This window comes from Podarcis muralis, chromosome 4 (genome assembly GCF_964188315.1).
Source record: "Podarcis muralis chromosome 4, rPodMur119.hap1.1, whole genome shotgun sequence".
Lineage (NCBI taxonomy): Eukaryota > Metazoa > Chordata > Lepidosauria > Squamata > Lacertidae > Podarcis > Podarcis muralis.
The window spans coordinates 9,189,883-9,217,585 of record NC_135658.1 but is presented as its reverse complement, the minus strand read 5'-3'; the positions used below and the strand labels follow the sequence as shown (position 1 = coordinate 9,217,585).

The 27,703-nt window shown below is 47.9% G+C and overlaps 1 protein-coding gene across 2 annotated transcripts in view; it reads right to left on the bottom strand.

Moving 5' to 3' along the window:
* Positions 1 to 27,703, bottom strand: part of GDPD5 (glycerophosphodiester phosphodiesterase domain containing 5) — a 174,794-nt gene that overhangs the window by 100,017 nt on the left and 47,074 nt on the right. For both annotated transcript variants that reach the window (XM_077926903.1, XM_077926904.1), the window contains exon 2: positions 4,810 to 4,989. In XM_077926903.1, coding sequence (XP_077783029.1) covers positions 4,810 to 4,926 — 117 coding nt within the window. In that variant the 5' untranslated portion in view covers positions 4,927 to 4,989. The remainder of the gene's footprint in view (positions 1 to 4,809; positions 4,990 to 27,703) is intronic.

The following is a 27,703-nucleotide window of genomic DNA, read 5'->3' as shown; positions in this document are numbered from 1 at the left end:
TGGTGCCCCGCAAGACGAATGCCTCACAAGACGGAAAACCCGCTAGACGAAAGGGTTTTCCATTTTTGAGTTGCTTCGCAAGACGAATTTCCCTATGGGCTTGCTTCGCAAGACGAAACGTCTTGCTAGTCTTGCGATTTTTTCCCCGCTCCCCCTCCCCTTTTTTCTAAGCCGCTACGCCGCTAATAGCCTTTTAGCGGCTAAGCCGCTAAGCCTTTAATAGCCGCAAAGCCGCTAAACCGCTAATAGCGCTAATCCGCTAAGCCACTAATAGGGTTGCTTCGCAAGACAAAAAAACCGCTAGACGAAGAGAATCGCGGAACGGATACTTTTCGTCTTGCGAGGCACCACTGTATTTGATTCCTTTGCTGTAGCTTGTGGCTGATGCAAATAAAGATTTTTATCTATGAGAGATTTTACTTTCTTGGGCTCCATGATCACTGCAGATGGTGACAGCAGTCACAACATTAAAAGACGCCTGCTTCTTGGGAGAAAAGCAATGACAAACCTAGACAGCATCTTAAAAAGCAGAGACATCACCTTGCCGACAAAGTCCATATAGTTAAAGCTATGGTTTTCCCAGTAGTGATGTATGGAAGTGAGAGCTGGACCATAAAGAAGGCTGATTGTCAAAGAATGGAGGCTTTTGAATTATGGTGTTGGAGGAGACTCTTGAGAGTCCCATGGACTGCAAGAAGATCAAACCTCTCCATTCTGAAGGAAATCAGCCCTGAGTGCTCACTGGAAGGACAGATCCTGAAGCTGAGGCTCTAATGCTTTGGCCACCTCATGAGAAGAGAAGACTCCCTGGAAAAGACCCTGATGTTGGGAAAGATGGAGGGCACAAGGAGAAGGGGACGACAGAGGATTAGATGGTTGGATAATGTTCTCAAAGCTACCAGTGTGAGTTTGACCAAACTGCGGGAGGCAGTGAAAGACAGGAGTGCCTGGCATGCTCTGGTCCATGGGGTCACGAAGTGTCAGACACGACTAAACGACTAAACAACAACTATCTATCTATCATCTATCTATATCTATCTATCTATCTATCTATCTATCTATCTATCTATCTATCATCTATCTATCATCTATCTATCTATCTATATCTACAAGGGATATTAAGATACAGTGATAAATGAAGAGTTGAGGCTCCCGGACACTTTGCACTGGGTTGAGTGGTTCAGTTTCAAACACATTCTGGGATGGACATTAGCACGGCCTGCATTGTTGCTCAGATTCTCACATTCCAGGTCGCTTACGCAAAGACAACTTGCAAGCTTTCAAAAATCTAGCTGCTCACAGAATCATAGAATTGTGGAGTCTGGTCCTTGGGGTGGGAGCCTGGCCAGAAGTGGGTAGAGTAAGCTCTGGGATAGCTCAGCCAATGGAGAATGAGACTTCCAAGGTCATGGGTTCGAGCCCAACCGTGAGCCAAAAAAACCCTGCATTGCAGGGCATTGGACGAAATGACCCATGTGGTCCCTTCCAACCTACAATTCTATGATTCTATTTGCAATGAAGCTCAAGTTTAATAACAACCACAAAAATACTCAGGGTGGAGTTGGGGGGGTGGCAGAAAAATGTCCAACCCCCCTCCCCCAAAAAAACACCTCCCTACTCTTATGTCTACAGCAGGCATAGGCAAACTCCAGCCCTCCAGATGTTTGGGACTACAATTCCCATCATCCCTAGCTAACAGGACCAGTGGTCAGGGATGATGGGACTTGTAGTCCCAAACATATGGAGGGCCAGAGTTTGCCTATGCCTGGTCTACAGCTGCTCCTGCTCCAAATAATTTTGGTGCCATCAGAAACACACACAAGAGCTTCTTCTAACTACCGTAATCAAGGATCACACAGGCTACATAACAGTACTGAGTTGTCATGCATCCGTAACACAATGGTGTTGTGAAGCTAAATCAGAGAAAGGGCAATTCCGCCCTTGCTCTGAATGAGCAAACATGTTCACACACACACACACACACACACACACACACATTTCATAGGCGGTTCGCTCGTTCAGTCACCAACATCACTTGTCTTTTTATGATGTAAACCGCCTTGAGCTCCACAGATGAAGGGAGGCATGCAAATTTAATAATAGTAATAATAAATAACACGGATTGAGGAGAGTGCATTCCAAAAGGGGAAAGGTTTTCCATGAAAACGTACCTACACGTTTTAGGTCTGTCCTGGAATCATAGCTGTCAACTTACAGATTTGAAAATAAGGGACCAGCAGCCTCAAAAATAAGGGATCAGCAGCCAAAATAAGGGATTTTCCAAGCACAGGAAGGTTCAACTTCTGAGCCCCTCCGAGCCAAAGGCAGAAAGTCCAGCCAGCAGCCAAATGAAGCCTCAAGCTGTGGTTCCCACAGCGCAGCAACCGGACAAAGGAGATGCAGCAAGGGAAACCATCGTCACCTCTCCGCTGGGAAGCGCTGAGCAAAGGCGAGTCCCCATTTGATCGGCACAAGGCATGCAAGCTCCACCCCCCAGTCGTTCTTAGACTCCTTATTGGGTGAGCAATGCAGCCAAGCAACACAGTTGGAGCTTCCCTTGTCCCTGGCCAGCAGGGAGGGAGGGAGAGGAGCTGCTTCCTTTGGAACCCGGGAAATTTAAGGGACATCATCAATAAGGGACAGCAGCGGGACACGGCGCTGGGATAAGGGACTTTCCCACCAAATAAGGGACGGTTGGCAGCTATGCCTAGAATACCTCAGTGTTTTTACCAATTGCTGCTCACGTGCCTTTCCTTCTCTCTCTCTATGAACTATACTGATAAGGAGAATACAAAAACAGTCAGATTCCGTTCGTAGGTTCACCAGCAGAGCACAAAGGTGATGGCGACGTACTGTTTGTACTTTGCACCTGGGTCTCGCAGGTAGGCTGCCTCAGAACAAGGAGGTTCCATGTGGATAAGAGCTCATAGATCTGCCCTCCATGCACTGGTCAATTTTTAAAATAAAAAACAGCTACAACTTCCTTCCAACTTGGAATAGCGATTCTTCCGTTTAAAGCAACCTTAGAAGCATGTAAGATTTGTCTGCACACAGTATTCACAAAAACCACATAACCATATTGTCAGGGCTGCCTCAGGTCCCAGCTCACAAGAGACCAACGCCAAGTCCACTTTATTTACAAAAGTCTTTATTGAAGTACATTGTTTGCTCCACAGCCGAGGCGCGCAGCCCCACGTCTGTTACGCTTAGACCGCCGAAGTCCCCTCTGAATCAGTCCCGCCTCTACACCAGTTTAAGAGGCTTCTGCTGGTCCACCTCTTCCTGTCCTTCCTTTTCCGCAGGGTCTTTCTGCCCCCCTGGGTTCCTTCCCTCCTGTATTCCCCTGACGCTGAATCCCCAGACACCTGCTCCCCCCTCCTCCGTGCTTTGGGACCAGGCTCCTCCTCTGGGCTCTCCGCACTTCCGCGCGCCTCCACATTTGAACTTGGCGCGCGTTCGCTACCTCTGACCTTCCTCTTGACAGTTACACTACTCTCTGTACTACTCTCCGCCCCTTCCGGCAGGACGTCTTGCCCCGATCTCCTTCCCCTCTCTGCTTCCTGCTCTGCTTCGCCTGTCACACTGGGAACTCCACCCCCTTCACTCCGTTCTGGCGGGGAAGCCAGCCCCGATCTCCAACTCCCACTCGGGGTTCCCCTGCTGCTCCCCCGCTCCTGACGAGTCGCCCCTGTAACTCCCCTTGGCCTGACCAGGGGCGCCCCCTTTTGGGAATCCTCCGATTCACTTGAAAGACTCATGGAAAACCTCAAGTCATTGTCATCCTCTTCCTCCTCGTTCCGGGATTCTTCCCCCTCGCTCTCAGTCTCCTCCCTCATCTGTGCCTCTCTCCCTGAACCCCTGACACATATGAACCATATGAAATTATCACAGCCAAGTTCCATCGCAGGGGTCAGCAAACTTTTTCAGCAGGGGGCCGGTCCACTGTCCCTCAGACCTTGTGGGGGCCGGACTATATTTTGAGGAAAAAACAAGAACGAATTCCTATACCCCACAAATAACCCAGAGATGCATTTTAAATAAAAGCACACATTCTACTCATGTGAAAACACCAGGCAGGCCCCACAAATAACCCAGAGGTGCATTTTAAATAAAAGGGCACATTCTACTCATGTAAAAACACGCTGATTCCCAGACTGTCCGCAGGCCAGATTGAGAAGGTTATTGGGCCGGATCCGGCCCCCGGGCCTTAGTTTGCCTACCCATGGGTTACAGGAAAAGGGGGAGCAATGAGACTGCAGGATCTCTTCATCCTGTCTGCTGAAAAAACAAGCAAGTTTTGGCTCCCCGTCTCCTGGAAATCTCTCCGATCCAACCGCCATTACAAGAACTCTGTAAATACGGAACAGCACCTGTGTTTTCTTTTTTCCTCCTCCCTCCTGACCCCATTTCCTTTTGTGCCACGTCTTTTAGATTCCACAAGCCCAAGCACTGTCTCGCCGCTTCCATTCGTAAGCAGCTCTGGGAAGCCTATTCCTTTCTGCTGAAGAACTGGGTAAAAATGCTATAATCAGTTAAATCTGCTTGTAGTTCCGCAAGAAAAAATTACAAGGAACGAAAAGCCTGCGGAATTCGCACACAGTTCCACAAGTAGTTCGCCTCAGAAGCGACAGAGTGGTCGAACCTTAAGGGCCTACGTTTCTTAATCTCCACGGATGAATCACATTTTCTCAGATTCTCACATCCGAGGCAGCTCACACACACACACACACACACACACACCCAACCTCGCGAGATTTCAAAAACGGGGGCAGCCTGCCAACAAATACAGAATAAATTCCAGCGACTCACCTTGGTGGTGTCATCATGTGACCGCTGGTATCGTTTCCAACGGCAACCGTAAATCCCCGTCAGACATGACAAACACAGTTGTGGCTCGTAGTACTGTAGCGGTTGGTGTTTAACCATGCTCTCCTTCCCGGATCGTCACCAGCGGGCTACCAGAAATCCATCAGGGCCTTGGGAAATGCCCTACAAGAAAAGAGAGTGGGCAGTCAGAAGAAGAAGCAACACGGAGAATCACAGAGTGAGAAGGGGGTCCCCAGCGGTCATCTAGACCAACCCCCTTGCAACGCAGGAATCTCTCATATATATATAAGTTTTTTAACATATCATTTTCAACAGTAATTAAACGTACTTTTACATCTCATTCAATTTTTTTGACTTCCATCAATCCTGTCTGAAAATTTTCAGTCTCTTAGTATGCACCTGGAGCCAGTGCAGTTGGTAAAGCACTGGGAGAATGTGATCCCGCAGCAAGGACCCTGTAAGGAGCCTCGCCACAGCATTCTGCACCCGTTGGAGTTACGGGGTCTATTCTGGGCTATCGTGTTGCCTCTCAGTCTCCTCTTTCCCCGGCTAAACATACCCAGCTCCTTCGACCGTTCCTCATCCGGCTTGGTTTCCAGACCCTTGATCATCTTGGTCGCCCTCCTCGGCACACCTTCCAGCTTGTCAACATCCTCATTAAGCTGGGGTGGCCAGGTGAAGAGAAGAAAGAGGGAACCCAAATCGACTCGGAAATAAAAGCCTGATTTGAGGCACAGCATCCAAAGCACGTTCCAAATGAAGAACGAGCAACACAGCATTTGAGACCTCACACCCGCCATTCCAACGTAGAATCACAGAATCGTAGAGTTGTAAGGGACCCCCAAAGGTCATCGAGTCTGACCCCTGCAACGCAGGAATCTCAGCCAAAGCATCCATGACAGATGGCCGTCCAACCTCTGCTTAAAAACCTCCAAGGAAGGAGAATCTATAATCTCCCGAGGGAGTCCGTTCCACTGTCAAACAACTCTTTACTCTCAGGAAGTTCTTCCTGATGTTTAGTCGTAATCTCATTCATTCATTCATTCATTCATTCATGCGTTTTATATCCTTCCCCTCCTCCTCATGTAGCACAGGGTAGCAAATGTCATCACAGTGTCATCACAATACAGTGGTCCCTTGGTTCTCAAACTTAGTCCGTTCCAGAACCAAAGCGTTCCAAAACCAAGGCGCGCTTTCCCGTAGAAAGTAATGCACAATGGATTAATCCGTTCCAGACTTTTAAAAACAACGCCTAAAACAGCAATTTAACATGAATTTTACTATCTAACGAGACCACGGATCCATCAAATGAAAGCAATAAACAATGTATTGCAGTCACACAATCCATCAATCAGTAGCTGAACTGGGTTCCACATAGTCACACAAAAAAGATAGCCGCAAAAACGCAAAATATATAGCAAAACCCGACAGACCTCAGCGTGACACTCAAAACGGAAGTGTGGCACTCAAAACGGAACACGTTCGACTTCCGAAAACAGTTCGCAAACTGGAACACTTACCGTATTTTTTGCACCATAACACTCACTTTTTTCCTCCTAGAAAGTAAGGGGAAATGTCTGTGCGTGTTATGGAGCGAATGCCTGCAGGTGGCGGGGGGGGGATCTGCTGCAGTCGTGAGCAGAGGATCCATGGTTCCCCTTCCTTCCCTCCTCCGTGGTTACAAAGCATGGATCCACATGGATCCTCAGGATTTTTGCATTGGGCTACTCCAAACTCACTGTCAGATCACATGTCTGTGGCCACAGCATGAATCACAAAAATCATATATCCACTATTTCGTTTAGAATATTTTTTTTTCTTGTTTTCCTCCTCTAAAAACTACATGCGTGTTATGGTCTGGGGCGTGTTATAGAGCGAAAAATACGGCACTTCCGGGTTTGCAGTGTTTGGGTTTGAGTACCAAGGCGTTTGAGAACCAAGGTACCACTGTAATGAATTAAAAGATTGGCCAAATCACCATCAAGCCGTCTTAAACATTAAACTTGTGTACGAAGCAGCAGCAGCTGAGTCAGGAAAGATTATCAAGAACGCCTCAAAGTTCTGGATGAATAGAAAAATATTCAAAGTGCATCTGAACATCGCTGGGATGTTTCATCCGGAAAGGAGTTCCACCACAGAACATCTCATCTCACATCGCCAACTATGAGACTCTCCCTGCCCCAACCACAAAACCCAAGCCAGACAGTTTTAAGGAAGGCACTTCTTCATTTCTGAAGTAAACAGGGAGTGGAAAATTTGGGATGTAATCATTATAAATAAAACAAGATACAAGCAATTATGGGAGAGAAGGGGCCATTAGAGGAGACTTTTAGAGCGGGGAGTTGTGACCACTGGAATCAGTACAAACTAAATGAAGAAGTAACGATGGATGTTGAGTCGGTATGATTTAATTAACCGGATGTATAATATATGATTATGGTGTATTACAGAACTGGGGAAAATCAAATAAAGGGGTGGATTGGGTGGGGTGGGGAATGAGATAAAGAATGAAGGCGGAGGATCACAGATCCGGGCTTTGTTGCAGCTCACTGCCGTTAAGCAAGAGGGGAAAGGGGGTGGGTTGGCGAGCCCATCAATGACGTCGACCCACATTTACCATATTTTTCACTCTATAGGACGCACTTTTCCCCCTCCAAAAATTAAGGGGAAATGTGTGTGCGTCCTATGGAGCGAATGCAGGCTCCTTGGCTTCAGCGATAGCAACGCAAAGCCACCGAAGCGCAGAGGGAGCGCTCCCTCCGCGCTCCGGAGGCTTTGCGTTGCTTTCGCTGAAGCCTGGAGAGCGAGAGGGGTCGGTGCGCACTGACTCCTCTCGCTCTCCAGGCTTCAGGGATAGCCGCCTGAAGCCTCCGGAGAGCAGTGGGAGGTCCCACTGAGCTCTAGAGGTTTCAGGTTCCTTTTGCTGGAGCCAGGAGAGCAAGACTCTCCTGGCTTCAGCAGAGAGGGAAGAAGAAGAGTTTGGATTGGATATCCCGCTTTATCACTACCCTAAGGAGTCGGGACGGGACGCGGGTGGCGCTGTGGGTAAAAGCCTCAGCGCCTAGGGCTTGCTGGCGGGGTGCGCTCCCGTTGCTCGGTCCCAGCGCCTGCCAACCTAGCAGTTCGAAAGCACCCCCGGGTGCAAGTAGATAAATAGGGACCGCTTTCTAGCGGGAAGGTAAACGGCGTTCCGTGTGCTGCGCTGGCTCGCCAGATGCAGCTTTGTCACGCTGGCCATGTGACCCGGAAGTGTCTCCGGACAGCGCTGGCCCCTGGCCTCTTAAGTGAGATGGGCGCACAACCCCAGAGTCTGTCAAGACTGGCCCGTACGGGCAGGGGTACCTTTACCTTTACCTTTAAGGAGTCTCAAAGCGGCTAACATTCTCTTTTCCCTTCCTCCCCCACAACAAACACTCTGTGAGTTGAGTGGGGCTGAGAGACTTCAGAGAAGTGTGACAGGCCCAAGGTCACCCAGCAGCCGCATGTGGAGGAGTGGAGATGCGAACCCGGTTCCCCAGATTACGAGTCCACCGCTCTTAACCACTACACCACACTGGCGCAGCGCCCCTTCCACCAAGTGGGAGGAGAAATGGAAGGGGCTCTGTTTCTCCTGCCACTTCGCTGAAGGGGCGCTGAGCAGAGAGGGGGAGATTTTTTTCTTCTTCTTCTCCCCCTCTAAAACAAGGTGTGTCCTATAGAGCGAAAAATACGGTACCAGCCGGAATGCTCACAGTCACAGAATTGTAGACTCGGTTTGGGCCCCCGAGGGCTATCTAGTCCAACCCTCTGCAATGCAGTCCCTGCCAGCCAGTGTAGGAGACAATACTGAGCTGGACAAACCAACTTCTGGACTCAGTATAAAGAATTCAGTGGCCCCGGTTTCCCACCTGGGCAGGACAGTTTGATCTTATAACACAGCGGTTCTGAACCTGTGGGTCCCCAGATGTTGTTGGACTACAACTCCCATCATCCCTGAGCTCTGGCCTTGCTAGCTGGGGTGATGGGAGTTGTAGTTCAACAACATCTGGGGACCCAAGGTTGAGAAAGGCTGCTATAACGCCAATCCTGGTCCGACTACACTGGCTGCCAATTAGTTTCCAGGCCCGATTCAAAGTGCTGCTACGACCTATAAAGCCTTAAACGGCTCAGGACCGCAATACCTCAAGGACTGCCTCTTTCCATATGAACCTACCCGGACCCTGAGATCATCTTCTGAGGCCCTTCTTTGTGTGTTTCCTCCACGAGAGGTCCAGAAGGCGGCAACACGAGAACAGGGCCTTTTCTGGGGTGGCTCCCCGTTTCTTAGGGTTGTGCGTTCAAGCCCAACGTTGGGCAAAAGATTCCTGCATTGCACTAGATTACCCTCGTGGTCCCTTTCAACTCTACGATTCTAGCAATAGATAGTAATAGTAATAGTAATAATAATAATAATAATAATAATAATAATAATAATAATAAGGTAAAGGTAAAGGTACCCCTGCCCGTACGGGCCAGTCTTGCCAGACTCTAGGGTTGTGCGCTCATCTCACTCTATAGGCCGGGAGCCAGTGCTGTCCGCAGACACTTCCGGGTCACGTGGCCAGCGTGACAAGCTGCATCTGGCAAGCCAGCGCAGCACACGGAACACCGTTTACCTTCCCGCTGGTTAGCGGTCCCTATTTATCTACTTGCACCCGGGGGTGCTTTCGAACTGCTAGGTTGGCAGGCGCTGGGACCGAGCAACGGGAGCGCACCCCGTTGCAGGGATTCGAACCGCCGACCTTTCGATCGGCAAGTCCTAGGTGCTGAGGCTTTAACCCACAGCGCCACCTGCGTCCCTAATAATAATAATAATAATAATAATAATAATAATGCAGCTCCCTCTGCTCCTATTTAAGATAGAGAGAGAGAGAGAAGATGAATGGTTTGATGAAGATGATGGACTATGCCGAAATGGCGAAACTGACCAGGAAAACCAGAAACCAGGAAGAGAAGAACTTTAAGAAAGAATGGGGAAAAGTTTACACCGTACTTAAGAGAACACTGTAAACAACTAAAAACTTTGGTAGCAATTGAGTACCATTTGCAATGTACTAAAAATTAAGGTAAAACTGGATTATGTATGAAAAATAGAGAAAACAAGTGAAACAGTGGAGAAAGATTGAAAATGGTAACCATGGAAGGGTTGGGGGGGGGAGTCAAAGGATTCAAGGAATCCTAAATGATGATAATGGTGTTTACTGTTTGAATTCAAATTTGTACAGTCATACCTCATGTTGCGTTTGCTTCATGTTATGTTCCTTCAGGTTAAGTTCCGCAATGACCCAGAAGTACCGGAAAGGGTTACTTCCGGGATTCGCCGCTCGCGCATGCGCAAAAGCGCTAAATCGAACTTTGCGCATGTGCACAAGCACCAAATCGCGCCATGCACCTGCGAAGATACAGCGCTTCAGGTTGCGCTCTTTTCATGTTGTGAACAGGCCTCCAGAACGGATCCCGTTCACAACCAGAGGTACCACTGTAATGTAAAACCCAATAAGAGAGAGAGAGAGAGAGAGAGAGAGAGAGAGAGAGATTTTAACCTCTTCGTCTGCCCGGTTGCCCTTTCAAACTCCATCACCCACCTGCCTCGACAGGTAACAAACTCCCACGATGCAAAGCGGCAGGATCCTGGCCCTTCCACCATCCAGCCAACATCCTAAGCAAACAGGAACTGGGCCGAGAATAACATTTCCACTCTCTGGGCTTCCCCCACGGGAACTGCGGGGTTTTGTTGTTTTTTCTTCCCCCGAGTGCCTGTCCCAGCGGATTCCCCGTCCTCTCTTTGACAAACCCAGCCCCCAGGCTCTGGCCTGCAAGGGACCGATTCCCCTCTGGCCCCCGCAGCTCTGCCACAGGGGAGACGCAGCCTATGAATGATTCAAGCCTCTGCCGGTTAGTGTTACGCGTACAGAAATAAAACAGGAAGCAGGACAAGGGGGAATCAATTATTCACGTTTTCGCAAGGCGCACCAGTCAAAAAAAAGAAAGAACAGAGAAAAGGGAGTTGGGGGAGAGGAAAGAAGACCCTGCGCCACCCACAAGTGATTGCTTTCCGACGACATGCAGAATCATCTTGCGGGAGATCATGAAATCGGTTTGCTGAGTGCCAATACGAACGCTTGATCAGAATAATGGTGAATTGTTTTGTTCTCAAGGAGAATTTATAAAGCTAGGTATGTATCTTCCCTGAGCTATCAAGTTGAAAGGATACATTCAGGCATAATACATGGGTGGCGCTGTGGGTTAAACCACAGAGCCTAGGGCTTGCCAATCAGAAGGTCGGCAGTTCGAATCCCCGCGATGGAGTGAGCTCCCGTTGTTTGGTCCCTGCTCCTGCCAACCTAGCAGTTCGAAAGTACACCAATGCAAGTAGATAAATAGGTACCGCTCCGGCAGGAAGGTAAATGGCATTTCCGTGCACTGCTCTGGTTCACCAGAAGCGGCTTAGTCATGCTGGCCACATGACCCGGAAGTTGTACGCTGGCTCCCTCGGCCAATAAAGCGAGATGAGCACTGCAACCCTAGACTCATCTGTGAATGGACCTAAGAGTCAGGGGTCCCTTTACCTTTACCTTTAACAACTTTAAAGATGCCCTCCCCATGTCATTTCCGTAACACAACTAACACTAAACAGGCAAGGTGCTAATATCACCAAACATGTGAACGCCAGTTCCCAAAAACCAATTTTTTGGCTTTTCAGTGGTTCCTTTACTAGCCAGCCACAAATATGCACCTCGCTATTAGGAAGCAAAGGAAATGCTTTTACATCCACTGCCCTTAGCAGGCGGACCAAGTTCTGCTGATGAACATCTTGGTCGAGAGCCAAGTTTCTACCGTTACAATTTCCGGCGAAGCGCCATTTGGGTGAAAAGAAATCAACACAGCCGGAGAGAAGCGGAGCAGCTTTTCCACGGTGCAAATGAATAGATGAAAACAGTTGCCACCTGCTGCCACCCCATTTCCCCATCAGCCAACCCGAAAAAAAATATTCACCTCCGCATTATGTGCAGGAAGTCTGCAAGTCTCACTCTTTTGATACAAGACTCCACCTTGGTTGACAATGTGTCCACAGGTAATGAACAATAAGGATGATAAAAGTTGTCATCAAGATAATGGGGTCGTTCCTCTTAAATGCTGGTGGTCAACAAAAGAGGTTCAAAGACTCTCTCAAGGCAAATTTTTAAAAATGTGGTATAAACACCAACAATTGGGAAACACTGGCCTGCGAGCGTTCCAGTTGGAGAACAGCCTTTACCAAAGGTGTCATGGTCTTTGAAGACACTCGAACTCAGAAAGCAAGGGAGAAGTGTGCTAAGAGGAAGGCACGCTTGGGAAATCCACACCGTGATCAACTCCCGCCCGTAAACCTGTGTCCCCACTGTGGAAGGACGTGTGGATCCAGAATTGGCCTCCACAGTCACTTACGGACTCACTGTTAAGATCTCATTCATGGAAGACAATCTTACTTGGCTATGAGTGATCACCAAAGAAGAAGGAGGAGGAGGGGAATGATGATGTTGTTGTTGATGATGATGTTAATCTGGGCAGCATCCAACAGACATAAAATCATAATAAAACATTAAACCTTAAAAGGTGTATAAAAGGCTGCCTTCAGATGTTTTCTAAATGTTATAGAGTTGCTCAGACTCCTTGACATATGACGGGAGGGCGTTCCACAGGGCGGGCACCACCACCGAGAAGGCCCTCTGCCTGGTTCCCTGTAACCTCACTTCTCACAGGGAGGGAACCATCAGAAGGCCCTCAGAGCTGGACCTCAGTGTCCGGGCAGAACGATGGGGGTGGAGACGCTCCTTCAAGTATACTGGTCTGAGACTGTTTAGGGCTTCAAAGGTCAGCACCAACACTTTGAATTGTTCTCGGAAATGTACTGGGAACCAATGTAGGTCTTTCAAGACCGGTGTTATGTGGTCCCAGCAGCCACTCCCGGTCACCAGTCTAGCTGCTGCATTCTGGATTAGTTGTAGTTTCTGGGTCACCTTTGAAGGTAGCCCCATGTAGAGTGCATTGCAGTAGTCCAGGCGGGAGATAAGCAGAGCATGTACCACTCTGGAGAGACAGTCTGCGGGCAGGGAGGGTCTCAATCTGCGTACCAGATGGAGCTGGTAAACAGCTGCCCTGGAGTCAGGATTTGTGCCTCCATGGTCAGCTGTGAGTCCAGAATGACTCCCAGGCGGCATGTCTGGTCCTTTAGGGCATTGGTTTTAAACCAGTGTGCCGTGGCACGCCGGGTTGACTTGAACGATGGTCAGGGTTGCCATGGGCAACCCTGGCCTCCATCCCTCTCTCCTTCTCTCCCTCCTGATTGTGCCGGGTCCAGGGGTAACCCGTGAAATGCAGTCCTTGTCCAGTCCAAACTCCGGAGGTTCCTCTGGGAGACAGTCCGACAGGGTCAAGGCAGGACATGAAGCAGGAAACCAGGCAAGGACAGGTACAGGATCTCAGGCAGGGTCTGGCATACAGGAATGTTGCTCCCGCAACCTGGGGCAGGGTCCGACAGGCTTTTATCTTTGTCAGGGTAGTGGCCGGTCCTGATCCCCCGGCGACTCCCCTCCCTGTCTCGCCCGGAGGTGAGCACTCCTCCTGCGAGTAGTCAGGTCTCTCCTTCTCTCAGACCTCAGTCTCTGCAGCTCGGGAGACGTCAGTGGGTTACTAGACCCAGGGGCCGCCTCAGCCTTCCCTGACCCAACCGGTAGTGGAGCAGCTGTAAGTGATGGCCCAGCTGGAGGCAACGAGGTCATCCCCGCATCTGGAGCCAGGGCAGGCTCAGGCCCCTGACTTGGCCCAGCTGGTGCTTGTTGCAGGGGAACCTGTGCAGACTGGGACTCTTCAGGATCAGGCCCCAGACTTGGTTCAGGTGATGTCTGAGGCAACGGATCCGGTGCAGACTGAGTCTCCTCTGGTTCTGAGTCCGAGCTCAAGTCCCAGGCCATCACACTAATGGCCTCTCACATCTCTGCCTCCCAAAGGCTTGCACAGCTGTTTGTTGCAGCAGCCCTGGCTACAAGCTCCCTAGGCGAATGGTGGCTCTGGCGCTGGCCAGGGGGTGCTGGTTGCCAGGAGCTGAGGCGGCCTTGGAGTAAGCAAGGAAGTGGGCGAAGGAAGCCCAGCCAGCCAGTCTGCCAGGCCCTGCTTTTGGGGATGAACGGACAAGTCTCAGTGCCCTGTGGGGCAGTGTGAGGGGGCACCTCTCTTTGGGGCGGGGAGGGGGGCAGCTCAGAGACCAGGGGCGGCAGCAGCAGATACCCAGAGGACTCCCAAGGAGAGGGGAGAGGAGAGGAGAGGAGCCTGAAGGAACCCTCCACAAGGGAGGGTGTTCGAAAAGGGGTAAGGGGCTGCCAGCTCTGCAGGCAAGGGGTGGAATAACTCGGCTCCTGGGTCCCACAGGGTGCCAGAGAAAGAACGCAGTTGGTCAAGGGAGCTGCGGACTAAAAAAGGTTAAAAACTGTATTGTTTTTAATATTCGGTTGGAAGCCACCCAGAGTGGCTGGGGAAACCCAGCCAGATGGGCAGGGGATAAATAATAAGTTGTTGTTGTTGTTGTTAAGTTGTGAGTGAACATATCAGACGACACAGCGATTCTTCAAATAGCTCTTGTTTATTCACAGGCCAGAACTGAACTGAAGGGTTCAGCCAGCCTGCTTATACAGAACTCCACTTACAACGCAACAGTAACCACTTTCTGTAACTATCCAATCACTGAACGTCACTTTCAATCCCTTATTTGCATATGTGGACCTGAGTGAAAACTATCTACAGTATCCCCCTGCTTTAGGGACACATTCACTCCATTCAGGACCAGGAAGCCCCACACAACTTCCCACCCCCTGTCCATCAGAAACAACACAATCTTTCCCCCAAGATTCAGGAACGGAGAAATAAGCTCAGTGGTAGAGAACTTGAAAACATGCGGCGAAGCCAATGGCCCATTAAAACAGAATTTAAAGCATCAAGCTTGACTACCCAGGTGAGGTTATGCCCCTGCCACATGTTTCAAGCTAAGCATTTTTTCGAAAACACAACTCCAGTCAATTAATATTTGAGAGGAGAGGCATACGCAGCTCGGGCCCAATTAGCCAGATGTGTTTCGCATGGGTATCCGTGACATTTTTAGCAGGGTGGGGTGAACCGCGGTAACAAAGCGATAAGCGGTTGCGAAGCCTATTAAAGACCTGGGTAATTGTGTGCCAAACACATTTGCAATCTCTCCAGGCTCGTTAGAAGATTACTTCCCGTCTCGCGCACTGGGGGGAATACCAAAAATAAACTTTTCTTTATTTTTTCCCCGCCTGCTGAAGTGTTTGCAAGCTCTCAAGGAGTGCCTCCGCCACTTGAGCTGCCAGAACACCCAATTAAGTCCTCCTGAATAAGCTGAAGGCCAACTCGGAATCTGTGGGAGGCCAGACAATTTTTAATTTTTTTTATAAAACCAAATAACCTGAATGAAACGAGATGGGATCCAATTGGATCACCACTTTGTTTGTCCTAAAAGAAGAGTAGAGAGGGAAACCCAGTCAGATGGGTGACATATTAATAATAATAATAATTATTATTATTATTATTATTATTATTATTATTATTATTATTACCATTACCACAAACACCACATTCCCTTCCAAAGACCACATGCCAAGGTGAAAGACTTCTGGGAAAAGATTTATAATGAATTGGAAAAAAATGTTGAAATATACATTTATAAAGAAACCAGAGGCCTTTCTTCTTGGAATAACAGGTTTGGAATTGCCCAAGAAAGATGTTAAATTATTTTTGTATGCCACAACTGCTGCTCGTATTTTGTTAGCTAAAAAGTGGAAAACCCAAGAATTAGCAACAATAGAAGAATGGCAGATGAAGATGATGGATTTTTCGGAGCTACACGACCTAACCGGAAGAGTCCGCGACCAGAAGGAGGAGGAGTATCAGGAAGAGCGGAATAAATTTAATTATTATTTAGTTAAATTTGTTAAGTTAAACTAACTGAAAACAGCTTGCAGATACTTAATGGGTTTAGGATTTTATTTATGTTAAGTGATGAATTAATATGTTTAATTCCATAAGGTGAAGATCTAAGGATGTTAATGTTTAAGTTAAATTTCATAAAAATTGGGATTTGGAAAACCGTTAAAAGGACATGCAATGAAATTCAACCAAGGGGAAAGGAGGAAGTCGCTTAACAAAGTTAATAACTGTAATTTTCAATAAGGCTATGATTTTTGTTTGTTTGTTTTGTGTGTTTGTTTATAATATTGTGAAAACTAATAAATTTTTTGAGGGGGAAAAAAAACAAAGACTACATGCCAGAGCAATGAATATGACGATACGGATTTGGGGAAGGACCCCCTAAACCATGGGTCGGCAAACTAAGGCCCGCGGGCCAGATCAGGCCCAAGTGGATTTATTTTATTGTTTTGTTTTGTTTTGTTTTGTTTTGTTTTGTTTTGTTTTGTTTTGTTTTGTTTTGTTTTGTTTTGTTTTGTTTTGTAATCTTATGGGCTCAAGGAAGCCCTTGAAGATGATGAGAATCGATCACAATTCACTCCGAGAACATCTGACTGGCAGGTCATATTAGGGGGTTATGAAGGCGAAGGAAGAGGCTATTTGCAAATCCATTTCATCAGCAGCCCCTTCATCAGCCTTTCACAAAGAGAAACCACGAGGCAATCATCAACTCTCTTAGTGGATGACTCCAATATCTATTTAGTCAAAGTGCTTTCAAGCCGGGGGGAGGGGGGCAGAGAATTCGTTTTTTATTACCCTGAACTCTTAATGCAGTCCAGCGCTTGCTATCTCCTTCCATCTGATATATTTTTCTCATTTTCCTGCTTCTGCGCCAAAGCCACAAAACACATTTTGCCAGCTCGCAGCAAGTAGCAAGTCTAAATTGCGCAAACCAATACAACAATATTCAGCCCAGCTGTACAAATCAGTGCCTTTTGGGAAGGGTTTTTTTTTTTTTAATTTAAAAAATTGTGCTCCTGTGTCTAACTGCCTAACCAAACAGTAAAATCAGAATCTGGCTTGCAGCTATTTCACAATAAAGTGCAGAAACATCCATTATGGCGTTAAACATCTTTGCAAATTAAGACACCTTTCAACACACACACACACACACAAGCAAAATCATTGCGGTCAGTTTATTAAGATGCCTGATGCACTCGTCTTGCGGGTATTTAATCAGTACTTCCCTGGGCTCTTTGTCATTTAATCTTCTTCCGTTTTATAATTTTGTATTCGTTTTGCATTTGGACATTACTGCAAGACCCCTGGAAGCTAAATAGCTCAGTCAATAGAATATAAGACTCTTGATCTCAGGGTCGCGGGCAGCGCCCACGGATTTACGTATAAGCTAAACAAGCTATAGCTTAGGGCCCCACTCTCTTGGGGGGCCCCAAAAAATTTAAAGGGGAAAAAACTGGATGTACATTTCCAAAATATAAGATAAAAAAACAAATAAAATAAAATCTACATACAGCAAGTGTTTTGTGTTGTGTAGGCTCCTATGATGTAAGTCATGGGTAGGCAAACTAAGGCCCTGGGGCCAGATCCGGCCCAATCGCCTTCTAAATCCGGCCCGTGGATGGTCCCGGAATCAGCATGTTTTTACATGAGCAGAATGTGTCCTTTTATTTAAAATGCATCTCTGGGTTATTTGTGGGGCATAGGAATTCGCTCATTATTATTTTTCAAAATATAGTCCGGCCCCCACAAGGTCTGAGGGACAGTGGACCGGCCCCCTGCTGAAAAAGTTTGCTGACCCCTGATGTCAGTAATGGGCCCCGCCTGCTAGCCCGCTCCCTAAAATATCACTGGTTTGCATTATTAAGTTTAAAAAATCATTTTAAGTTAGAGCTTAATAATTATTTCACTATTAATATACTTCTTAATTGTATTTCACTATTAATATACTTCTTCTTAATTGTATTTCAGTTTAACAATTACGTTGATAAAAAACATACTTTGTTATGTGCAAATGACTTTAGATACCTATTAGGACCATAAATTGAGGGACGCGGGTGGCGCTGTGGGTAAAACCTCAGTGCCTAGGGCTTGCCGATCGCATGATCGGTGGTTCGAATCCCCACGGCGGGGTGAGCTCCCATCGTTCGGTCCCAGCTCCTGCCCACCTAGCAGTTCGAAAGCACCTCCGGGTGCAAGTAGATAAATAGCGGGAAGGTAAACGGCGTTTCCATGTGCTGCGCTGGTGCAGGCTCGCCAGAGCAGCGATGTCACGCTGGCCACGTGACCCGGAAGTGTCAACGGACAGTGCTGGCGCCCGGCCTCTTAAGCAAGATGGGCGCGCAACCCCAAAGTCGGACACGACTGGCCCGTACGGGCAGGGGTACCTTTACCTTTAGGACCATAAATTACCATAGAGAAATATTCAACACAAAAAAACAGCAACCATTTGTTGTTGACAAAGGACAGCTGGACATACAGTATAAAGGGCCCCGTTACCTTCAGTAGCTTAGGGCTTCATCAAACCTAAATCCGGCCCTGGTCGGATTTATTATTTATACCTCCCCATCTGGCTGGGTTTCCCCAGCCACTCTGGGTGGCTCCCAACAGAATATTAAAAATAGAATCAAACATTAAAAGCCTCCCAAAACAGCGCTGCCTTCAGATGTCTTCTAAAAGTTGTGTAGCTCTTTATCTCCTTGACATCTGGTGGGAGGGCGTTCCACAGGGCAGGTGCCACTACCGAGAAGGCGCTCTGCCTGGTTCCCTGTAACCTCACTTCTCGCAACGAGGGAATCGCCAGAAGGCCCTCGGAGCTGGACCTCAGTGTCCAGGCTGAACGATGGGGGTGAAGATGCTCCTTCAGGTCTACTGGGTTGAGGCCGTTTAGGGCTTTAAAGGTCAGCACCAACACTCTGAATTGTGCTTGGAAACGTACTGGGAGCCAATGCAGGTCCGGTGTTATATGGTCTCAGTGGCCACTCCCAGACACCAGTCTCGCTCTCCTCTCAACCTCCTCTTTTCTAGGCCAAATGAACCCAGCTCCTTCAACCGTTCTTCATAAGGCTGAGTTTCCAGACCCTTGATCATCCTGGTCTCCCTCCTCTGCACACCTTCCAGCTTGTCAACATCCTTAAGCTGAGGTGCCCAGAATTGGATGCCGTCTTCCAGGTGTGGTCTGATCAAGGCAGAATAGAGTGAGACTACCCTTGGGACGCGGGTGGCGCTGTGCGTTAAACCACAGAGCCTGGGACTTGCCGATCAGAAGGTCGGCGGTTCAAATCCCCGCGACGGGGTGAGCTCCCGTTGCTCAGTCCCTGCGCCTGCCAACCTAGCAGTTCAAAAGCACGTCAAAGTGCAAGTAGATAAATAGGTACTACTCCGGCGGGAAGGTAAACGGCGTTTCCGTGCGCTGCTCTGGTTCGCCAGAAGTGGCTTAGTCCTGCTGGCCACATGACCCAGAAGTTGTACGCCGGCTCCCTCGGCCAATAAAGCAGGATGAGCGCCGCAACCCCAGAGTCAGCCACGACTGGACATAATGATCAGGGGTCCCTTTACCTTTACCTTTGACTTCCTGAAGCTGAGGCTCCAAGACCTTGGCCACCTCATGAGAAGAGAAGACTCCCTGGAAAAGACCGACCCTGATGTTGGGAAAGATGGAGGGCACAAGGGGAAGGGGACGACAGAGGGTGAGATGTTGGACAGTGTTCTCGAAGCTACCAGCATGAGTTTGACCAAACTGCGGGAGGCAGTGGAAGACAGGAGTGCCTGGCGTGCTCTGGTCCAGGGGGTCACGAAGAGTCGGTCACGACTAAACGACTAAACAACAACATGACTTCCCTTGAGCTGGACACTAGACTTCTGTTGATGCAGCCTAGAACCGCATTAGCTGTTTCTGCAGCCAAAGAACCCCTGAAAGCTATTCACGGATAGCAACATGATGCGCCTTTGCTTAGGGCTGTACACAAATTACAGACGTTTCTGCACACAGCTCACGCCACAGACTTTCAGCTGTTTGAGCATAGCACTGCAATTTAGGCCTCTTCAATTAGCCCCTTCATGCTTAGCTAGATAATTCTCAATGCTCAGTCGCCTGGGATGCTTGCAGGAGTGCGAAAGGGGAAGCAAATGATGTCCCTTTCCACACATCTCAGCTGCAGGGATCCGATTTGGTTAAGAATAAAGTTGGCAATATTGGATAGTGGGTTGTGATGCAATTTTATTATCTTCTGACGGCTGTGAAGCCACTGAGGGTAATAAGGATTGACTGACAGATACCTAGCTTGCATGTTCCCCCCGGAAGCCGACAGAACTGCTCCTTAAAAATATATATACAGTGGTACCTCAGGTTAAGAACTTAATTCGTTCTGGAGGTCCGTACTTAACCTGAAACTGTTCTTAACCTGAAGCACCACTTTAGCTAATGGGGCCTCCTGCTGCTGCTGCGCCGCCGGAGCACGATTTCTGTTCTCATCCTGAAGCAATGTTCTTAACCTGAAGCACTATTTCTGGGTTAGCGGAGTCTGTAACCTGAAGCGAATGTAACCTGAAGCGTATGTAACCCGAGGTACCACTGTATTCTTGTTTGCTCCCTTCTTGTGGAATTGTTTTTGTCTGTATGTTTTGCAATAAAGATAATAAATAATAAGAATAATAAGAATAATAATTAAAGATATACAGTGGTTCCTCGGGTTAAGAACTTAATTCATTCTGGAGGTCCATTATTAACCTGAAACTGTTCTTAACCTGAGGTACCACTTTAGCTAATGGGGCCTCCCGCTGCTGCCACGCCACAATTTCTGTTCTCATCCTGAAGCAAAGTTCTTAACCTGAGGTACTATTTCTGGGTTAGCGGAGTCTGTAACCTGAAGCGTCTGTAACCTGAGGTACCACTGTATAATGAAGTCATCAGATGAACCTCCCTAGGGAGAGCACTCCGCAAACATGGAGCCACAGCAGAAAAGGCCCTGCTCCCATGTTGCAGGCCATCGAACCTCTGAGACCAAAGGAACGACCACAGAGGCCATCTCTGCCCATCTCGGTGCCAGAGATACCACTCAGTATTAAGCAGTTTCAAAGTTTTTGTGGAACTGAAGAGTTAGAAGGGCCCCCAAAGGTCATCCAGTCCAACCCGCTGCAATGCAGGAATCTCAACTAATCCATCGCTGAAAGACGGCCTTCCAGGCTCTACTTAAATGCCTTCAAGGAAAGAAAGTCCTATGTTTACTTGATATAAGGCACTCAAACAGGGAAAACTTCACCGCTCTCTAGAAGCCACCTTTTACTAAGTCAGGTCATTGCTGCACCTTGCACCTGGCTGCAAGGTCTGAGACAGGGGACATCCCCAACCATACCTGGGAGGTGCCAGAGAGCGTACCTGGGACCATCTGCATGCCAAGGAGAGATGGATCGCCAGCAAAGGGAGAGCGTCTCTTCTCCTGCAGACAGAATGGAGATACAGGCGATATCCCTCTTCACATACTAGCAAAAAAATACCCCTAAATAAATTGCAGGCTAGTAAGTTTCTTAGGGACGAAGGTGGCACTGTGGGTTAAACCACAGAGCCTGGGGCTTGCCGATCAGAAGGTCGGTGGTTCGAATCCCCGCAACGGGGTGAGCTCCCATTGCTCTGTCCCAGCTCCTGCCAACATAGCAGTTCAAAAGCATGTCAAAGTAGATAAATAGGTACCACTCCAGTGGGAAGGTAAAAGGTGTTTCCGTGCGCTGCTCTGGTTTGCCAGAAGTGGCTTGGTCAGGCTGGCCACATGACCCAGAAGCTGTATGCCGGCTCCCTTGGCCAGTAAAGCGAGATGAGTGCTGCAACCCCAGAGTCGTCCGTGACTGGACCTAATGGTCAAGGGTCCCTTTACCTTTACCTAGTGAGTTTCTTATTTCCAAACGTGGGTCAAATGGTCCAAGGGGGGATTAGACCCACAATGTCCTCTCTGCCAATGAGACTACAATGGTACCTTGGTTCTCAAACTTAATCCGTTCTGGAAGTCCGTTCCAAAACCAAAGTGTTCCAAAACCAAGGCGTGCCTTCCCATAGATAGTAGTGCAAAACGGATTAAAGCGTTCCAGACTTTTAAAGACAACCCCTAAAACAGCAATTTGACATGAATTTTGCTATCTAATGGAGCCATTGATCCATAAAATGAAATCAATAAACAATGCACTGCGGTCACACAATCAACTAATCAGGAGCTGAACTGGGTTCCACACAGTCACAAAAACAAAATGAAAAAGAACCGCAAAAACAAAAACGCAAAACAAATAGCAAAAACAGACAGGCCTCAGAGTAACACTCAAAACGGAAATGTGGCACTCAAATCGGAAGCGTAACACTCAAACGGAGCAAGTTTGGCTTCCGAAAAAAGTTTGCAAACCAGAACACTTACTTCCAGGTTTGCAGTGTTTGGGTTCCAAGTTGTTTGAGTACCAAGGCGTTTGAGAACCAAGGTACCACTGCACTGCAATTCCAAAAGGAAGTGCTGATATTAAAACCTGATTTGGGAAAAGCATGGAAGAGTTACTACTTTGGTGTTCAAATCCTGATTTGGCGGGGGCCACAATTCACCCTCCCTGTGTGTAGGAGGGGAGACATTCCCCCGATTTTGCACTTCTTCACTGCCTCTACGAAAGATGCTTTTTTGACCTTTCATTCAGTTCTAAGAGTTAAGCTGAGGTTAAGTGAGCGTTTGTTAATTAAAGGATCTTTAGCCGCACACGCGTATAATAATTTGCCCACGCATTAGCTTTTGGCCTGACAGCTTAGCAAGGGGAGGAGAAAAAAAAACAAAACCAGAGATGAGATGAGAAAGTAATTATGAAAGGAATTTCTCATTAAAGGAGCTTGTGGGGAAGACCTATGAACCGACCGCCTGGTTTAAGCCAACCTGGAAGTGGCAGAAAAATGGCTTGGTTCCTTTTGAAGGGTGGCAAAGAACAAGAGTTATTTCAAAGAACTTTTATTATGTTTCTATATAAGCGTGAAGCAGCCCAGAGTGGCTAGGAAAACTCAAGTCAGATGGGTGGGCTACAAATTAAAACAGTGGTCAGTAGATCATGATCTTTATTGTTGCACAACAGGTCCCCACAGAAGAAAGAACTCTTTTAAAACTTCCCTCTTCCCCCCCAGAATACACTTCAAGCAGCATCATTGATACAGCATCACTACATCACTAGCATGTCACAAATGGGGAGGGAATACAAGGGTTACACAAGTTCAACATTAGGCCACTTGATCAGACACCTTTCCCAACACCTCTTAAGTAAAGGTAAAGGGACCTCTGACCCCTGTTAAGTCCAGTCTCTGGTCTTGCGGCGCTCATCTCGCTTTATTGGCCGAGGGAGCCGGCGTACAGCTTCCGGGTCATGTGGCCAGCATGACTAAGCCGCTTCTGGAGAACCAGAGCAGCACACGGAAACACGGTTTACCTTCCCTGCCAGAGCGGTACCTATTTATCTACTTGCACTTTGACGTGCTTTCGAACTGCTAGGTTGGCAGGAGCAGGGACCAAGCAACAGGAGCTCACCCCCTCGCGGGGATTTGAACCGCCGACCTTCTGATCGGCAACCCCAGGAGGCTCTGTGGTTTAGACCACAGCACCACCTATGTCACCCTCTTAAGCACCCATCACGAAATTTGAATTGTGCTTGGAAACGTACTGAGTGTTAGCTTATATATCTGAGTTCCTAACACTGCCTCTGTGCCCACCAAGCTTCTTACAAAAACCTTCCACCCACCTTCTATTTGAGAAAATAAATAAAATTTGACAAGCCACACTGCATAATACAATTAAAATGCAAGAGGGCGACAGCACCAGCCACTGTCATTCAGGTGGTCCTAGGTGGATGTGCTCAGATCCTGCCTGCAGCCTTCGCTTGGGGACAACTTTTTGGCCCCCTTGGGAACAGGATGCTGGTCTCTATGGGCCTGATCCCAGCAGCTGGGCTCTTCTTATGCTTTGAGGGTTTTTTAAGACAGCGTTTCGGGGCAGCAAAGGAGAGAGGGTGGAAGGCGGTGGCCTGAAAGCTGGAATCCAAAGAGAAGCTCAGCACCTAGCGAGCTAAAAGGACTTTCAAGCTGTGGCAAGACTATTGTTGGCCCAGAAATGGAAGCAAGAAGAAATTCCGACAAAAGAAGAATGGCAGATGAAATTAATGGACTATGCAGAATTGGACAAAATGACAGGAAGGATTCGAAACCTGCGGGACCAGAGATTTACAGAAGATTGGAAGAAGTATATGAACTATTTGAAGAGCAACTGTAACCAACAAATTACGCTAGCAGGACTACAAGAAGTTTTGTAAGGAGGAATATATGAAGTGCTACAAAGTAGATAAGGAACAGAGATATTGGTTATGAGTTTTAAATGTAACAGGGAAAATAAGAAATGTAAGGTAAAGGTAAAGGTACCCCTGCCCGTACGGGCCAGTCTTGACAGACTCTAGGGTTGTACGCCCATCTCACTCAAGAGGCCGGGGGCCAGCGCTGTCTGGAGACACTTCCGGGTCACGTGGCCAGCGTGACATCGCTGCTCTGGCGAGCCAGAGCCGTACACGGAAACGCCGTTTACCTTCCCGCTATAAAGTGGTACCTATTTAACTACTTGCACCCGGGGGTGCTTTTGAACTGCTAGGTTGGCAGGCGCTGGGACCGAGCAACAGGAGCGCACCCCGCCGCGGGGATTCGAACCGCCGACCTTTCGATCGGCAAGCCCTAGGCACTGAGGCTTTTACCCACAGCGCCACCCGCGTCCCAAGAAATGTATACTAAGAGATTAGATTGGAAATTTTTCAGACAGGACTGATGGAAGTCTAAAAAATTGAATTAGGTGTAAGAATATGTTTAATTACCGTTGAAAATGGTATGTTAAAAAATAATAATAATAATTTATATATATAAAAGGACTTTCAAGCCGGCCTCTCCTCCATGCAAGAGATATAACAGCAGCGCAGTTAAGTATTAGTTTTAGTTGCTTTCCAGTCTGCTTTGTTCTCACAACAACAATACAGAAATGTCCAGATAAGGATAAAACACTTGAAGGCCGGAACAATAGTCCATACTCCGGGAACATTTGTTCCCAAACAATTACGGCAAGAGCAGAGATGATTCACTGAAAAGCAGTTGCTGCCTTGCACATCAGCCTCAGAAACAGCTTGCGACGCTCAGGGCATATCTAGGATGTTAAATCTGCACTAAGCAAGTGACTCAAAGCAAGGGAGAACATGTGCTGGGGGTGGGGAGACAGAATGACTTAAAAAAGGGAGTTTGCCCGTCTTCCACTGCCTGCAGAATGAGAAACGTGCCATAGGCTCAGATGATGTGACTGGGAGCAGCTGCCGAAACCACGTAACACCGGTCTTGAAAGACCTACATTGGCTCCCAGTACGTTTCCGAGCACAATTCAAGGTGTTGGTGCTGACCTTGAAAGCCCTGAATGGCCTCGGTCCAGTAGACCTGAAGGAGCGTCTCCACCCCCATCGTTCTACCCGGATACTGAAGTCTAGCGCTGAGGGCCTTCTGGCGGTTTCCTCATTGCAAGAAGTGAGGCTACAGGGAACCAACCAAAGTGCAAGTAGATAAATAGGTACCGCTCTGGCAGGAAGGTACAGTGGTGCCTCGCAAGACGAAATTAATTCGTTCTGCGAGTTTTTTCGTCCTGCGAATTTTTCGTCTTGCGAAGCACCACTGTATTAAGTCTGCAGTAATTTTAAGAAGTGGCCCCAACATTCTCCAGCAGGCTACCACACCGTGTGCTATGAGTTGCTCCTCGAAGTCAAGTCGCAACTGCACCTCTTCAAGCAATGCACCCTGGGTATTAACGGTTTTAAGAAAAAGGAAACAAACTTGCAAGACGTTTTTGTCTTGCGAAGCAACTCAAAAAACCATAAACCCTTTCGTCTTGCGAGTTTTTCGTCTTGCGAGGCATTCGTCTTGCAAGGTACCACTGTAAACAGCTTTTCCGTGCACTGCTCTGGTTCGCCAGAAGCGGCTTAGTCATGCTGGCCAAATGACCCGGAAGCTGTACGCCGGCTCCCTCGGCCAGTAAAGCGAGATGAGCACCGCAACCCTGTGCCTGGACTTAACTGTCAGGCGTCCTTTACCTTTCATATTTAAGATGTTTTCAACTAATTTATGAGTAGTTTAAGTGATTTACTAGTCAAATTGCATCTGCTTCTCCGCTCAGAGGTCTAAGTGGAATCTGTGCATGCATAAGCCCCACTGAATTCAACTAAACTTACTTCTACTTTCCTGGGAGTAAGCCCCACTGAATTCAGTAGGGCTTGCTTGTGAGTAGACACACATTTGCTTTCACTGCTTACTGAAAAACACCCTCCCCACCATTCTCACACAGCAACCAACCTCCCCTTTCAGCATAAGGCAGCCAGCTAAATCTTCTCCCCTCCATTCCCGCCCCCCCCCCAAAAGTCCTCATCCCACCAATCTCTCCCTCTTTATCAAAGGGAGGCAGGGAGGCCATGCAAGCAAAAAGATAGTCTCCTTTACATTAAAAAAAACCACACCCCTCCGTTTTAATATGGAGGAAAGCTATTTAGGGGGAACCAACAGCATAAACACCACCAGAAAATGAAAATAAAAACTCTTCCCCCTCTTTTTTTCACAGGTGAGGGAAGAAAGAATTGCTTTCTTTGTTTACTTTGCCTCTTTGATTGTTAGCAGGCTCTGCATAATTTGCTGAGCTCTAAGTGGAAATATAATCATAGACAAAACAAAAAAAATTCCTTCCAGTAGCACCTTAAAGACCAACTAAGTTAGTTCTTGGTATGAGCTTTCGTGTGCATGCACACTTCTTCAGAAGTGTATCTGAAGAAGTGTGCATGCACACGAAAGTTCATACCAAGAACTAACTTAGTTGGTCTTTAAGGTGCTACTGGAAGGAATTTTTTTTGTTTTGACTATGGCAGACCAACACGGCTACCTATCTGTAACTATAATCATAGAATCATAGAATCATAGAGTTGGAATAGACCACAAGGGCCATCGAGTCCAACCCCCTGCCAAGCAGGAAACACCATCAGAGCACTCCTGACATATGGTTGTCAAGCCTCTGCTTAAAGACCTCCAAAGAAGGAGACTCCACCACACTCCTTGGCAGCAAATTCCACTGTCGAACAGCTCTTACTGTCAGGATGTTCTTCCTAATGTTTAGGTGGAATCTTCTTTCTTGTAGTTTGGATCCATTGCTCCATGTCCGCTTCTCTGGAGCAGCAGAAAACAACCTTTCTCCCTCCTCTATATGACATCCTTTTATATATTTGAACACGGCTATCATATCACCCCTTAACCTCCTCTTCTCCAGGCTAAACATGCCCAGCTCCCTTAGCCGTTCCTCATAAGGCATCGTTTCCAAGCCTTTGACCATTTTGGTTGCCCTCCTCTGGACACGTTCCAGTTTGTCAGTGTCCTTCTTGAACTGTGGTGCCCAGAACTGGACACAGTACTCCAGGTGAGGTCTGACCAGAGCAGAATACAGTGGCACTATTACTTCCCTTGAAATACTGGACCATAAAGAAGGCTGATGGCCGAAGAATTGATGCTTTTGAATTCTGGTGCTGGAGGAGACTCTTGAGAGTCCCATGGACTGCAAGAAGAGCAAACCTATCCAATCTTAAGGAAATCATCCCTGGGTGCTCACTGGAAGGACGGATCCTGAAGCTGAGGCTCCAATACTTTGGCCACCTCATGAGAAGAGAAGACTCCCTGGAAAAGACCCTGATGTTGGTAAAGATGGAGGGCACAAGGAGAAGGGGACGACAGAGGACGCGATGGTTGGATAATGTTCTCAAAGCTACCAGTGTGAGTTTGACCAAACTGTGGGAGGCAGTGGAAGACAGGAGTGCCTGGCGTGCTCTG